Below are 16,266 nucleotides of genomic sequence, written 5' to 3'. Positions count from 1 at the left end.
AAAAATACTTCGTGCGCAGAAGTAATTTCGTTATTACACTACGGGGTGTCGATTTTAGCGCAGACCCTTGAGGGTCTATGATTTTAGCTTAAATAGTGGACGAAACCATTGCGGGGATTTTGGAAAGACTGGGCAAGCACCAGTTTTCCACTTTGTGTGGATTATGTAGTCGTTATGTCAATATTCCCCCGGGCGACTACATAGAAGTTGACGGTCTAATGATTTTATTTTGAGCTGTGATCTTTCATAAGATGTGAAGGGAAGTTATTTGATGCGAAACTCACCGTGTGTGAGTCAGAACATAACAACACAAGGGGGTTAATATCAGCACAGATGGAAACTCTGAACTAAGAACGAAACAAAAGTCAAATTTTACTGTCTGATTTGAGCATTTGTTTACTGTGACGAAGAGCGTTGGGGATGTCTTTCCATGGATTTTATGATTTTCATGAAAGGTACAACGCATCTCGGGGACAGAAATTCGGACTTTCAAATTTTATCAATTCTCTTCTGATGTACAACTTGTGGGGGCTCATTTTAAAGTTCTTGATGAAAGAAAAGTTTTCACCGGCTTAGTTTTTCGAATTTCGAAATTTTTATTTTTCTCCGCAGAGTTAACACAGGGGTGGCGGCCATTTTGAATTTCAAATATCGGGAAAGCTTGGGTACTTTGTCTCTCTAGAACCAAATTTTGCACGGTAAACCCAGATTTTTGTTTTTGATGTGGTAAGAGAATGGTTGAAAGTTTCATTCAGGAAACTTAGAGCGAAAGTTTTAAGTCTTTCAATTTCGAGCCGCATATTACCTTAACATTGTTATCTCATTGTCAGTGGCTATGATTTTTTTCACCAATGCATGACGCTCTTTATTTATTTATCTCATCTTGCGTCATACGAATTCCAATTAAACGTTAATGATTATTGACATCAGCAAAGTAAACTTGAATTTGAACGCACGAGTAGTAAGCAAACTATAGATGAGGTAAATCGAAATCAGAAATCTTAAAAAGCAAATAATCATGAGAGGACATTTGGAAACGCTAGTAACGTTACAATGTACTTTGGCTACAATTATGCAAGCGGTGAAGGGTCAGTCGGGTCGATACAAGTTCAGAGAAACGGTACAAAATACATAAATTGTAGTGGAAATGTGAGGTCATCTACACTAATTATGGTATGCGCAATTTAATTTGTGCGAAGTATGGCACCTAATTAGACCTTAACATTCTGGAATGCCACTTTCAGAGCTAAATGGTTTGGCGACTTTCTAACGAGAAGCGAGATCTCTGTCCATCGCGTTAAACTGGAACACTGAGACAGTGGATGTGTGAGAGGACGATTTATTCACTACACCTGCAATGTAATTACCGTCACTTGTAGACACGCATACAAAGCATGGACGAAACAAAAAGCTACCAGTATGTACCCTACCAAGTGGAACAACCCGTGGCAGTGCGAAAGAGTATGACGTCTTGGAGTAAATCAGGGTATAAAGGAAGGACACTCTGTCACTGACAGACGCGCAAGTCAGAATCACTGTAAGGTTATCAACCCAAGGAACGTCTTACTGTACACTACTGGTCACAAAAAGCTAGTAACGAGCAATCTCGTGATGAGATCTCATTTGGGTATCATAGCATCACATTCGACTCGATGCAAATGGTAATTTATTACAAGAACGCCCGCAAGAACAAGTAGTAAATAAACTCTGACAGTGTTTACAAAACGCAGGTGTTGACAGGTGGGTGTATAGTGAGGATGTCCACCTGCATGTCCTGAGAGAGTCACGACGACCATTATTTGTAAATGTCAGCTTCACAAAGTCACACGTGAACTGGAAAATAAACGAGAATACACATATTCATGACCTGACGCGAATGTACATTTCTCGCTGCGTTCTGAAGAGAAAGATCGGAACAGCGAGAGATATCTGAACCGAGTTCCTTCTAGTTGCGCAACGCGGTTTTGTTTTCAGATGTTTTGTTTTAAGGGTATTTGTTTTGCCATGTCACTGTGCTGTGTGTGGTGTTTTTTCAAATAAAAGAATTGTCCTCGGCAGGATAATGATCAATACATGTACAGACATGAAATCTGCGCACTGAAGATGGCGACTACAATGAAAACGTGAAAGCGTTAACGAAGTTGCAGTAAAAAGTGGTTGACCGGGCTGACACAGATCACTTTCGTCTGCGCGGGACGCCAAATTCAGATCGCATCGTGTGAATGTTTCCAGATTTCAGGCTTTCTCCTTCGATTGACGACAAAACATTTTACACTTTTTACTTGCGGTCCTGGCTCCGTATGTCTACTGCTTTCCGATGATATGAACTTTCCGTTTTGCTTGTGTTGTAAAGGCTATGGTGCACTTAAAAGGCTTACAGGCAATAAAACTTCAAAATACTGTTTTATTTATACATCGCCACAGTGATTTTCGCTGATACTAAAACGTCCCCTGAATGCTTAAATCGATTTTGCAGATGTAGAAAGCGTTTCCATTGCAAATGATCGTGACAGACGACCTGACCGCTGCTCTCCAAATAATGATGGTACCCTGGTACAGTTGACTGGAGACCATTCAATATAAAACGCAAACAAAAGAACATTGAATTTATGGTATATTAATCCTTTCGCAGGCTTCAGTGCGCCACTGGGCCTAGCAACATCTCCCTATGTCAGAGATGTTAGAATGCCTGTAAGGGACATCCATTGTTTTCTCTTCCACTCGTCAACTGCTGATTTCACAACACTGAACAGTACCTCTCGGTCTACACGAGATGTGCCATCGAGCCAGGGCTTTCTGTTGTTCCCAGAAAGATCAAAATGTACGCTGAAATGGCAGTAAAAGCGCGAAAAACAACTTCCCGTTCTACCTTGAACAATTCCTATAAACAAAAGTTTCTACCGTGAACAATTCCGATAAATAATGGTTTCTACGAGGAAGTATTTGTTGGTCTCGTTTACGAGTGTGAGGTCTCATTACGGGTTTATGAACCGATATGCGATACACAGCGTGACCAGGCAGCGTGACTATGATAAACGAAGACACCGACCGTAACTTCCCCACGTCATCAGCAATTACCATGGTAACGAAGGAATATAGCTAGTTTCATAGTGGGGATAGTTTTATAGGTTTAAATAACGCACCAAACAGTTTTCGTTTTACGGCGTTGACGTTGCGGGCAACAGTCGTGTTACTAGGATGACTCTTATTTGAATAAAACGGGGGACGTCAGATTTTCAGGGACAGACCATTAGCTCTTGAAAGGGGTGGTCAGAATAAAGACACGCGGGTTTATCGCCTTCAAAATGTGGCATGTTTCCAGAGTTGGCACGGCAAGCAAATTTTTTGCAAGAATTCAGTTCCTTAATCAGTTCAATGTCACTATTTTGCTCAAGATACATTTAAAACTATTGACCGCCGGCCTGAAAATCTACTCCCCCTAATGGTCGACCCCGCAGTGGATGTAATGGGCTTTCCGAGTAATGACCGACCGAATGTCATCTACGGATCATCCAGCACAGTTTTGTCTGTGTCCTCGTCTAGTTCGCCCACTCCATCAGGCATGATGATCTGAAAACGACGATCGTAAATGGAATACCGCTCCTTTGCGCGGAACAAAACCAACGATGGTTTGAGAAATCATGAGGACAAACATATGGAGACGAAATATTAGACGGCGTGCAAATGGAGACATGCAAAGTTGTAATGGGATCCGCTCCTTGCCGAGGTTACTTGGGGTTGAGTGAAATCGGTTTACGTACCCTGCCTAGGAATGGAGGGACAGCATGCCTTTGATGTGATAATAATATAACGGTTTACTTCTAGTTCTCGAAGCCCTACACTTCACAAGCCACGCAGTCGTGCACACAGCACAGCCTAGCTTAAAAACTACGCAGTGGCACTGTTACCGTGGTAATTTCAACTTTATGAACGACGTAATAGACTTAATCTGATTTTTTTCAAGATGTAACCATGATTATTAAGTTGGTCAACAAAATACAGAAGTAATGACACGATAATACTATTAATCCGACCTGGTATATCATGTTCATCGAACACTTTGTGATTGAGTTAGGAATTGCCTAACATGTATTAGTGATATCTATCCATTTACCCCACCCACCCCCATCTTAGATACCATATAATGTGTTACATAATACTTGAGTTTAAAAAGACATTGGTTCACGCCAGGCAAAGTAGGATATTCCTTTTCACTGCAGCAAGTCGTTCATATTTGTACCCGCGAAAATTGAACTTTCCTCCGCGGTAAACACCTTTTCATGGATTCAGCTACTTTCCGCCTCATCCAGTCATGGTTCCGTTGGTGCTTATTAACGACGGGTAATAAATACTGCAGTTTCTAAATAAAAACAGAGTAACTTTCACTGCCCTAGAATTAAACAGACATGAAGTCACTTACGTGTAATTGTCAGGAAAGCACTATCTCCTCGTATTTGTGAAAATGTGGTATTTTGAAACTTAGGCATTTAACCCTTTGAGTGCTGTAATTTTTCCCACCAAAATTTTTGTGCAACATTTTACCAGTTTTTATGAACTTTTCTGTAATTTTTAAAATAATTTTGGACCAAATGGATATCACATTTCGTTGGCTACAATTTTTTTTTCAAAATTTTGGCAAAAATCTGAAAAATAAATTGACTGGGGTACATTTTACAAATGTGACAAAAATTGAGTTTGGAGCTCAAAGGGTTAAGAATAGAACAGTCGTAAAATACATGGCTGCTGTTGAGATACAAGCGTAACTCAATCTGGCGCTTTAACGATATGTCAATCTACTTCGCTTTTTGAAACACAGAACAAGTTATTATCGCTCCCGTAGTCTCCCTTGCTACAAGGCGTCAGAGGTCATACGATCCAAGACAACTGTGGTGGAAACAAGTTCAAAACCTGATGAACTTCAATTAAACATATCTCCCAGAATTTCCATTGGAAATGTAGATCATCAATAGTACATTTACTGCGGGTAGTAATTTTTTAATTATCAAAATTACAATCAGTAGCTCATTCTTTTCCATTTTTCTTTGTTAATATTTTAATTTTAGTTTTTTATTTTTTAATATCTTTGGAGCGGACACGTGGTGAGACGGACATTCACGGTGACAGACGCTGTGTTCCGTTCTAACGTCACAGCCATCTTCCAACATAATTCGCAAAACGTGTTTGAGACAGAAGGTGACAGCAAAACACAAATCGAATGCACATGCCACGTCATGACATGGAGGACCCCATGAACGATAGAAAGCGATGCTCACTGCTAGTCCACTTAAAGTCCTGTCTTTCTTCAGAACTAGTCCCTTCCTCAGTACAATGAATGCACCGTGGAGCAAGAATTAGATAAGATTTTGTATCCAAGAACCAGATGTCTTTTTTGGTAAAATTTGTTTAGCGGTAACAGCTTTATGACTTTCGTATTGCTCAGTTCGGGACACCAAACGATGAACCAAACTCTTGGGGAACTGATTGAGCACAATTCCAACGTGCACCAAGCATGACGTCACTTTACGTATACGTAGCTCCGGTCACAGAACGCGCGACTTCCACGTGTAACTGGGCACGGCACTTTCGAATTTTGATAATCTTTAATCGGGTACACGTGCATTAACTGACCTATCGTTCATGCTACACACGCAAGTTCCGCGCACACACAAGTTCCCTGTTGGCCTGTTACTGCTAATGCAATAAATAATTTGCAATCTGTGCTGATGTATATAAACTCTCAAGAATCTGTCTTCCCTCGTGGCCATATCGCAATGACTGAGCACGATGACAGAAAATCCCCTGATACCGTGCAGTGTCCTCCCATGATTATTCAGCAATTTTCCACCGGGATTAATTGACTGAGTGTTTCTGCTAAGCTGGTGACATACCCGAAAATGTGCGTATTCAAAATTCGAGCCAGTTCTTCACCTAAGTGTAATTTTGAAACGTTCATCCTCACTATAACTTATTGATGGACAAGAACATATCACATATCACATTAATTGAAAGCAGCATGCGCCCTGGGGACAGATATTCTGACGCTCAAACTTTTACAATACAATACGATTTTGGTAAACCACTTATTGAGAATCAATTTGCAGCTCATGGAGTAAATCAAATTTTCACCAGCTTATTTTTGTGGAAATAGAACATTTTATTTTATCCCATAGTGTAACACAAGGGTGGCGGCCATTTTGAATTTCAAGTGTCAGTAAATATCGTGTAATTTAATTCTCTTGTACCAAATTTAACACGATGAACTACCAATTTGTATCCTTGATTTCTAAAGGGAGTGTTAGAGTTTCTTTTAGGAAAGTTTAGTCCTTTAATTTCTGAAGTGCAACAATGCCCTCAAGTAGGAAAGTGTTTTATTCTTGCATGGAAAAATAACGCGATGACTACAACACCACCGTCAACGATATCAAGAGTGACGAAAATCTAGTGTAGTTTTGCGAAAGTTACTGCGTGGTAGATAATCTACTTTCAATGAACTATGACGCCCTCAATGAGCGGCATACAACCTAATAGTTGTAAGCTAGTACATACTATAGAACGAGTGAGAACAAAGGTTTGAATTACATTTGATTAAAATGACATTGTTTGGAGGGTGTCTCTCCCCCACCATTCTGGTTAGTACGGTTTACATTTCACAGAATGGACGCTCAAAGCAGACTTTTATGTGCGCGCTCTGAATAAAGTGTTAAGTCTTGTTGGCATTGATTCTTTATGTTAGTTTAGTCCTATGTTCTCCTTTGAAATTTGTGAACAGTTTGTCAGTTTGTTCAGAGATACAGCTGATGCAAAAAACCTGCCCCTATAAAATAGAAACAGGAATTGAAATGGACGGATTTAGGCAGTCTATATTTAGTTTATATTGCTTTTTTTTCTACAAAGTTTTCTTCTGTTTAGAACTCTTAAAATCTTCGGTCAGGAGATTACACAATTTTGTTTTTAATTTGTTTTGCTTTTTTGTAGTCGTGGACACGTCGCTCGAAACTTGGCTACGGTGATGTCATGTAAATTGGACACACCCCTGATTAATCGCTACAGTAATTGGGGTGGGATGGGGGGTAACGAGGGTTTCGAATATCAGAATATCAGAATTCCCGCCCACCACCCGAAATTTCAGTCGAAATTGATGACAATTTTCTGGGTGCTAGCTCAGTAAAAGTCATTAGTCGACCAACGTTTGTGGTCAAATGCAAAAACAATTACAGAAGATTAGAATGCCTGGGTAGTTTATGCGCTACAAAACGTACGGAGAATGACTGAAAATCCTTCACATTTGAACAGCAACTTTGAGAAAGTGTGGGGAAACTTTAAAACATTTGACTTCGGGACGAGACACAGGCTACCCGTGACTGACGTCAGCATGGTGTAGCCACTGACACAGTTCCACTGACGTCAGCATGGTGTAGCCATGATACCAAAATTCCGGTGATTTTCACGTCCTAGTGTCAGTGGATGTTGTTTTTATTACGGAGATTGTATGATCTCGGGACTCACATGTAAAGGGTGCCGACCGTGTGAGATTCAATGAACATGTTATTGAAAGTGATGTCGCGCAATCCTTATGAAGTATGTTTTGGCTTGCATTTACAGTGGCAATTGTGGTAATTCATAAAGCAAAGGCGTGGGAATGGACAATAAATCCCGTCTTGTGAAGTGTTTTCAACTGTCATATCATAACGATACGCAAAACGTTACCATTTTTACAGAAAAACACCCGTCAATAGGTGTCTGGGTTGATTTAGTTTCGGCCAGAAATTTAAAGACGCATCTGTAAAGGTAGAGGTCGTCGGAACTCCGCCGATACGACTTTTTCGTTTACAAATAATGCATTTCATACGCGCTTTCTATAGGTGCATCGACATAGCTGCAACATTTAAACTTTACGATGTACACTATTACATACATCATCATTCGCCAACGTACCCAGATTACAGTGTTTACTTTTGTAGTATAGGTCTCCGGTCCCGATACGACCTTTGAGCGCAATTCAGACTACCTCCTCCCTGTAAACACTTGATATTACGCAATTTTAGACCACCAAGGTCAACCAAAGTAGCCGGATTCTGTACAACTGAGCAGAGAGGAAATTTCAGCAGTTTTGAACATATCCCTACAACTACCAGCAACTGAAAAAATGCAGAACCAGCAGACGACGTCTGTTTGCGCGCCAAGAAGTTGAAACTGGTAGCCGTATGCAAGTTGTTAGTAATATTAACGCTTGGAAGATTCAGCCATAAAATTCAATACTGCAAGAAATTAATTTGCGCAAAACAAACATTAACCGTAAGCTCAGTAATCGAGAAATCGTATACAAGACCACTTTGTCGAGCCTAGATAAGAGAGATAATAAAATTCATGCACGATACACCGTCAGTAATATTCCAACACGTCATTAACACAGGCTTACGAGCTGAGTTTTAGACAAACCTGTACACAAGAATTCACTCTATTTACGCACTACACACTTGAAAGAGGTTGAGTGTCTACGATAAAAGCTGATATAAAATACTTGATAGATGATCATGATTTTGTATATGTATATATGTATTGACAAAAATTACTTCCAATACCTTCGTACTTGAAGAAATTTATGTTCCTATTTAGAACGCTCTGCTTTCTGTATCAAGCACAGTAATTTCCCACAAGGACATCTGTATGCTCTGATGAATATAAGCTTATACTTACACACACACACACACGCACACTTTATATATATATATATATATATATATAATATATATATATATATATATATATATATATATATGTGTGTGTGTGTGTGTGCACATGTATATATCGTATAAAATATTTGTATATGTGTAGTGTATGTACGTATGTGTATATGCATATGTAAGTTGTATATGTGTGATATGTATATTTGCATATGTATGTATATACGTATATGGGTATGCATGTCTATGTGTACGAATATATTTTTGGACGGGCATTGAGTTTTAACCTCCATGGTAAGGGATGAGTACATACGCCTACGTAGAGATGTCATGTGGAATATTCATTTCCCGTGGGCGACATTACTGTCGAACATACTCACAAATGTTTAATATTTTTTTACTTGATTTTTTCCGGTACACTATTGGTGTTGGGAGTTTGACCTACACAATGGCATAAATATACCCTACAGGAGGGCATTTCATACACGTGACCTTGTCGCCCGTTGGCAACTGAACTTTTCGCACTGTTCGGATTAGAAAGACTTACAACTTGAAAACCTGATTATCTGGCTGTTATATCAGTCTGCAAATGCTTGAGGCGATGATTGCACCGTGACCCGAGAGCAACCGTTGTGACCTTCCAGGCTTATAATTAGACCTAGGACGGACCAGTGCTGACCTATTTGGGCTTAGACCCTCTGGGCATCAAAACACAAAGTGTAAACATAAAATTACTCAATTTAGAAAGGCCCGCATTTATCACTTTATATATCAGTCTACTTGTTGATATTATCAATTAATGTAAACACGGTGCAGTATGATTCAGTGTGTTGTCTGTTATGGTAATGTTTACGATGACATCGAATGTTGACCTCAACCGTCCGTGTATTTTACAAAAGCGACGTCAACACCCACAATTGTACGGCCTTTGTCAAGTTCACGCAAGCATGGAGGTATCACCTCTTTAGTGCAAGGGTATAAGCCCTGGATTGTGCATACGACCTTTCACATTGTTGCAGAAAAGCGGCCGTTCGCAATCAAGTGTACAGCAGTGCAACAGAGCAAAATATATTGTCACCCCTGTGGACAGACAGAGCGTGGGCTCCCACATTTTTTCAGCTCGGAAACTGCGCGCAGATGAAGCAGCTGTGATGGTAAATGGTGACGCGGCACAGGGGTACGGCCTTATATCGACTGATCAACGACCTCGAATGCGTTTTGATGATGTAGATATTTGGAGGCGCTCCGCGTCCATGCACGTGTCTTTTGTTAAGGAAGCGTCATTTTCAACACAACATATCGTAATTTCAGTCCCGCAGTCGGTCCCATTCGCTCGGGTAGTGCACACAGACACAAGATGTACTGTGGCTATTTGTGGAGGTGAGGTCACCCAGGGATATGAGTGACGACCTGCTTGAACCGTATACCAAGAATGCGCGTTGCATAGCAAGTACATAATATCAAGCGAAAAGTATTACCGGAAGTAAATAGGGAAATTTTCATGGAGAGCTAATTCTTCGCTATTGTGCTACGATTCAATTTTATGACCGCCGGCTTTTGAGGGTCCAAACACAACGATAACTCCCCGAGAATGTCGGGTTTGGCGCACCTGTAATATCGAATGTTATATGACAGAGACAACGGCGAAATGCTATGGAGTACTGTTTGACCTCGGCCCTACAACAATCGTTTGTACATTTCTTAACCTAACTGACTCGCTCCACCGGCCCCGGCTAAACGAACAGGTATAAATGAAGCCAGTGGCGGTATCTGTGAATATTTTAGGGCAGATGAGACGACAGACACCTACAGCGAATCTAAAAATACGTCCTCGAGTTTAACGTTCGCTGTGTAGTACAACAATGCATCGGTGCATATGGGCGACCAAAGGTCTGGTGTGCCACTCAACTCTCGATGTGTGACACGCGAACATCTTCTTCCTCGGCGGACATGTACTGGTGCAAGCTGCTACATACCTGCTTTGCCACGGCCATGCATGTGCCCGGCCACCTGGTTTGACAATGGTTGACATCCCTCGGGCAGTGGCGGCGTTCTGGGTCGTCCAGCAGGGATCTTCTGCCCCACCCCATCGGCACCAGTGCATTCAACGTCAGCCATATTCAGGCCATTCACTCTCTGGTTTTCTTCTTCTCCACGGACAGTCAACGTTCAACCGCTTTCAGAAGAGCTCCGCCGCCCGCGTCGAATTCCCTCGGAGTTGTTGAAACAATCGCAGTGTGTAGAAATGTACTAACTAGTCGTTGCCATAGAAACAGGCCCGTTTTAGCCCCTAAAAAGGTTCCTATTAGAGGCTTATGTAGTCAGAGGCACGCCATTTCACGCACATACCCATAACATTCACTGGGTACAAATGAATTAAACTAAGGTCTCATGAATATTCATGTAACTCCAACCAATGACTCTTTACAAAGCTTTGTACCTACAAACTACGTGATATGCAACATGTTGCGAGTATGGTAGAGTCGAGCTTGCTAGATCAGAAACAAGGTGTAGTTTATAGGTGATAAATCTCTAAACCGTTCAAACGTTACCTAACAACCATCCAAAGATTTGTCATTTAAGAGTTAAAAGAAGGATACAATGTATGCTGTCGTGGAGGGCGGAGTCATGTCCCAGCCAGATTGATAGAACCGGATTCAATCACGCCTGAGATTCATTTAGGACGCGAGTTCCATAATTGACCCTGGAGTCTCGCGCCGGGGTCCGTGTGGTTCAATGCCGTTTCTTATGCAGAAGACTTCCTTCTGTACCCATACGATCCCCGTGAATCTCCGATTTTTCAATGGAACTTATTTTTTAAAGCAAACCCTAGTGTCTACAAGCTTATGCCCTTCTCGACTACAACATTTCAATCCAAGCTACAAAGCTTTATGTCAAATAAAAACTATCTACTGTTGATTGACCAATCAGAGTGCTCATTCAGGGTGTTTTATTTACTCATAAAGCCTTGGTCACCAAATTCGAGAAACGAATGACAGCGCCGTAGTAAAGTACTGTCCAATCAAAAGTGAACATGTCATATTCTGTAGACATCTGGTACGTTTTAATATTCAAATTTGGTAACACAGCGGAAACCAGCTGCAACACAAAATCTGCTGTGCCCTAGGGCATTTATATAATGTGCCCTAGGGCATTTATAGGATGTTCCATTAGATGGAAGGCTATTTCACAAATAAAAGTTTTAATTCATATCCTAAACATGTTACATTGACAAAGGGGACGGTTGACGTAAACACATTGAAAAAGAAAATATATCACTTAGGGGCGATAGTTTTTAAGTCGGATAAAACCCTCGTACTCGGGCTCTTCTGGTATATAAAGTCCAACCCTGCGATAAAATATCTCGGCCTGCGGCCTCGACATTTTATCGTTGGGTTGGACTTTATATACCAGAAGAGCCCTCCTACTCGGGCTTTATCCTATACTAATTTAACAGATCTACTTTCCGATAGGGAAGATTCTGACAAGTGTTCCTGTGCTTGAAAAAAGATAAACAGTACCATCTTGATCATACCAATTTTGCGATTTTTATTTGACAAATAATGTATAGAAAAATGCTTATTAGTTGGCTTTGTCGTCAACATTTCACATTACTTTTTCAATTGACACCCACGCTACGTTCGGTGTCCACAATGGTGTATAACTTTGCACGTGTGCATTTCAAATAAAGTAAGAGTGCCAGTTTGGTGCAGACAAGCGAATAAAATGGAGTTTGAAGTTAATGGTCAAAATACCATGAAGATTTTTGGTCAAAATATTGTCACATTGTCGCATACAGAGGATAGAGGGGACGATGTGGACCTGAGAGCGAGGAAGTAGGTGATACACGGCGTATGTAACTTGACCAAAACAAAAGTATTGCCATTCTGTCCACGATACAGGAAAGGGGCGTCAGCAAACTGGACTCACATGATTGAGGGCGCCCTCAGAAAAATGCACAGCAAATTCTCCCACGGCACATGTGACAGTGCTCACGGTGCCTCCATCAGGAAAGCGGATATACAAATTAAATTGTCAGCACCATACTCAAAGCATTAGAGTTCAAAGAAGTGATTGCCCGAGTTAAATGATACCAACGTCTCTGCAGCATACAGGAAGTCTTCCTCAGGGTCTTAAAAACACCAAAAACGAAAGGATAAAAAACTGAATTGAAATTGGTCGATAATTGATGTTAAAGAAAATGTGGATAATGGAGTGGCTAAACAGTAAACAACAGTAAAATAAGTAAGCTGTGATGAGTAAAAAATGGCCGTATACTGCGTGATGTGAAATTATGAATGGATGTACATACTTTATATCGAGGATTAATAATATGTACAGAAAATAAATTGGCATTTGAAACAAGAACTATAAACAACTCGGTGGAAAATGGAAGATCTGTAAATATACAGATAAAATTGATAACTTTAGGGTGGCCAGACACAGTGCTCTAAGGAGCTGAGTGACGAGGAGAAACGGGAATCTTCTGCAAAAGCACATAGGAGCACTGTTGTCCGAGTCAACCCGCTGTTATTGTCACTTTGCCGCGCTGAAGTGATCGTTTTGGTATTTTCCTCTTCGAGCGGACTTTGATTGGCTGTCTATGTTAACGCGTATGTAATATATGTGAAGTGTTTTCGAATGACATGGCCCGTATTTAACGACGTCGCGTCTTCTGTCAAAAGCCATTATGACGAGAAATACAAAGACGAGGTTGAAGTGAATGCAGGGAGAAAGCCTTAGAGATGACAGAATCTGGAACAGAGCGCTTCGAAAAGACGAAAAATTCCGTGGAAATCGACGAAAATGTTCAAGACGACAAGCATGCTTCTTTGCAGGAGCAAAAGTGGTCCGATATTTTACGCGAATTCGCCCTGAACACCACAGCTCATGGAATCGCCAGAATCTGCATCAGTAGCTCGAACGTTGGTCGCATGGTTTGGGCCGCGTTGTGTCTAGTTGGCTTGGCAGCTTTCATCGCCCAAACAACCGTTCTGTGTCTTCAATATCTGGATCACGAAGTCAGGGTTCGGGTAAGCTTTCCTCAACTCCGATGTTCATCCAGTGATAAACTTTATAATAATAAAATAAATGAAAACTTTATATAGCGCCATATATCCAAAAAGACTGCTCATAGGCGCTTTACAATACAACAAAGTCATTACATGTATGATTTGTAAGCCTTAGTGTACAAATGGGTTTCAGTCCTTTTTGAAAACTCTCAATTGACGTAGACTCTTTACGTTGCTGTGGAAGACAATTCCATAGCCTTGGTGCTGTACAGCAAAATGCGCGATCTCAAAAAGTTTTAGAAGTGCATCTAGGAACGACCAACAGATGTTTATTTCCAGGTCGAAGATGTCGATCGGGTTGGTAGATGCTCAACAGATCACCATCGTATGATGGAGAATTACCGTGTAAGGCATGAAAAGCAAGCAGCAAAATTTTTTATTCAATCCGCTGATAGACTGGTAACCAGTGCAGCTTGGCTAAAGCACTGGTGATGTGGTCAAATTTCCGCTGGCTTTTGTAATAAAACGAGCTACAGTGTTTTGAACAATCTGTAGTTTACTCAAATTAGTCTGGCCAATGCCGTAAAGGAGACTGTTCCCATAGTCGATCCGAGATGTCACCAGTGTGTGGACAAGATATTTAGCAGTATCCTCTGTAAGGTACTTTCTGATCAGACTAATACTTCTGATGTGAAAATAGGATGTTTTACAGGTTTCTGTAATATGATGGTCCATATTCATGAGACGATCAAATTGAACTCCAAGATTTCTGGATGTTGGAGTTGGCATAATAGTACAACCATTAATTTGAATATATGGAAATTTGAAAAGGGAAAGTTTAGGTCGTGATCCAAAAAACAGCAAATCAGTCTTATTAGAGTTTAGCTTCAGGAAATTAAAAGTCATCCATCTGGGTATTTCAGCAATTGTGTCCTCCATGTGAGAGATGCTCTTGTGAGTGTCTCTTACTTTGAAACTTAAATACAACTGAGTATCGTCAGCAAATAGATGGAACTGTATATTGTGTCGCTGGATGATATTTCCTAGTGGAGACATGTATATGATGAACAGAATTGGTCCCAACACTGAGCCTTGAGGTACACCAAATTTCAACTTTTGCGGTTCCGAAAAAGAGTTCCCTATACAAACTTTCTGATAACGATCGCTAAGATAGGATTCAAACCAGGCCAGAGCAGAACCATTGATACCCATTTGAGACATACGAGAAAGCAGAAGGGCATGGTCAATGGTGTCAAAGGCTGATGATAAATCAAGGAGGACAGGCATGACAATTGTTTGTTGATCCATCGCCATTAGTATGTCATATATGACAATATTCTGGTTGTCCCCAAAATACAGACGTAGTTTCAAAAGTGCTTGCCATTGCGAACTTGGCATCGCTAGGATCGCGATGGGGTTAGGGTAGGGCCGACGCAAAAGCATAGCTTTTACGTCATTTGCGAACTTGAACATTGAACTTGAACTTTGTTGAATCTTTTCATTCGCAATTTCATACTAATTACTTGTCCTTACACTATGTGCATATTTACTGAGTGATTGCTATTTCAATCCGTTGTAACTCCCTTGCATATGGACTGGTGGCCTTGAAACGCAATAAACATGCACTTCTGTACGTCTGAGTATTACGTTTTAATTGTGTGGCCACATTTATCGTCTTTTACCCATGTAACATATCACATGATGAAAATCAACCAATAGTAGGGAAGTGTTACATTTCAAACACAATTGAACATATTCAATATACTCCACATGTTAAAATTGAATAGGGCATTTTATTTGCCAGACTGTTTATACAATTTCGGGCAATTCAACTTAATGACCATAACGAAACAATCAAATTCTTACGTACAGTTCAGGCATCACATAGGGCGAAACTTAAAGGAATGGGCTGCCCCGGCTGTGCGCATGGACATGACATGATGGGATCTATATGATGGGTCTATTGCTATGCTCAACATATACCAACATCCCATGTGCAAATCCAAAATTTTTAAGTGGCGGCTGTGCTGCACCAGGTGACCGCGGCCGAAGCATCTTCAAACCAAGGGATGCAACCAAAGTTTATTTGGCAAATCTTACAGTGATTTGAAAGTTACAAAAGTGGTTAACAATGAATATGCACCATTTGCTTGACATTCAATTTCTGGGAACAAGAAAGTCGCGCAGCCGCAGACAGGACGGCCCCTGCGAGCTCATGATAGCGTACACGTGTAATACGGTTGCATGGTTTAAATAGTTGCCCTGAAACGTCTAACAATATCATTCAAATCACTCACTGTCTATAAATGAAAGCAAATACATTAACGTTACATGCAATGACATAGTTCTTCACGAACCAGACAAAGGCCTTAAAAGCTGAGATTTTAAAACTCCCACGTTTAAAGACAGACAAAGATCGGACTATTAATACGGGATGCGTTCAAATACACTGTCTAACCATTATGCCCATTGTGATAAGCCCCCGTCAACGTAAAGATCAAAACCGCCGTGGGCTGATTGCCAAATCTTTACTGATAACTTGAAGAACCAAATGCCTTCCTATTCGACAG

General features: G+C 40.7%; 1 protein-coding gene across 1 annotated transcript in view; it reads right to left on the bottom strand.

The window, feature by feature from the left end:
• Positions 1–11,077, bottom strand: part of LOC139122728 (inositol polyphosphate multikinase-like) — a 30,174-nt gene extending 19,097 nt beyond the window's left edge. Inside the window, exon 1 of the mRNA XM_070688399.1 lies at positions 10,661–11,077. Within this exon, the coding sequence (XP_070544500.1) occupies positions 10,661–10,802 (142 nt within the window). The 5' untranslated portion in view covers positions 10,803–11,077. The remainder of the gene's footprint in view (positions 1–10,660) is intronic.
• Between the last annotated feature and the right edge of the window lie 5,189 nt (positions 11,078–16,266).

Source organism: Ptychodera flava, chromosome 22 (assembly GCF_041260155.1).
Source record: "Ptychodera flava strain L36383 chromosome 22, AS_Pfla_20210202, whole genome shotgun sequence".
Taxonomy (NCBI): Eukaryota; Metazoa; Hemichordata; class Enteropneusta; family Ptychoderidae; genus Ptychodera; species Ptychodera flava.
The sequence above is the reverse complement of the archived record's forward strand: the minus strand, read 5'-3'. Positions and strand labels throughout refer to the sequence as shown.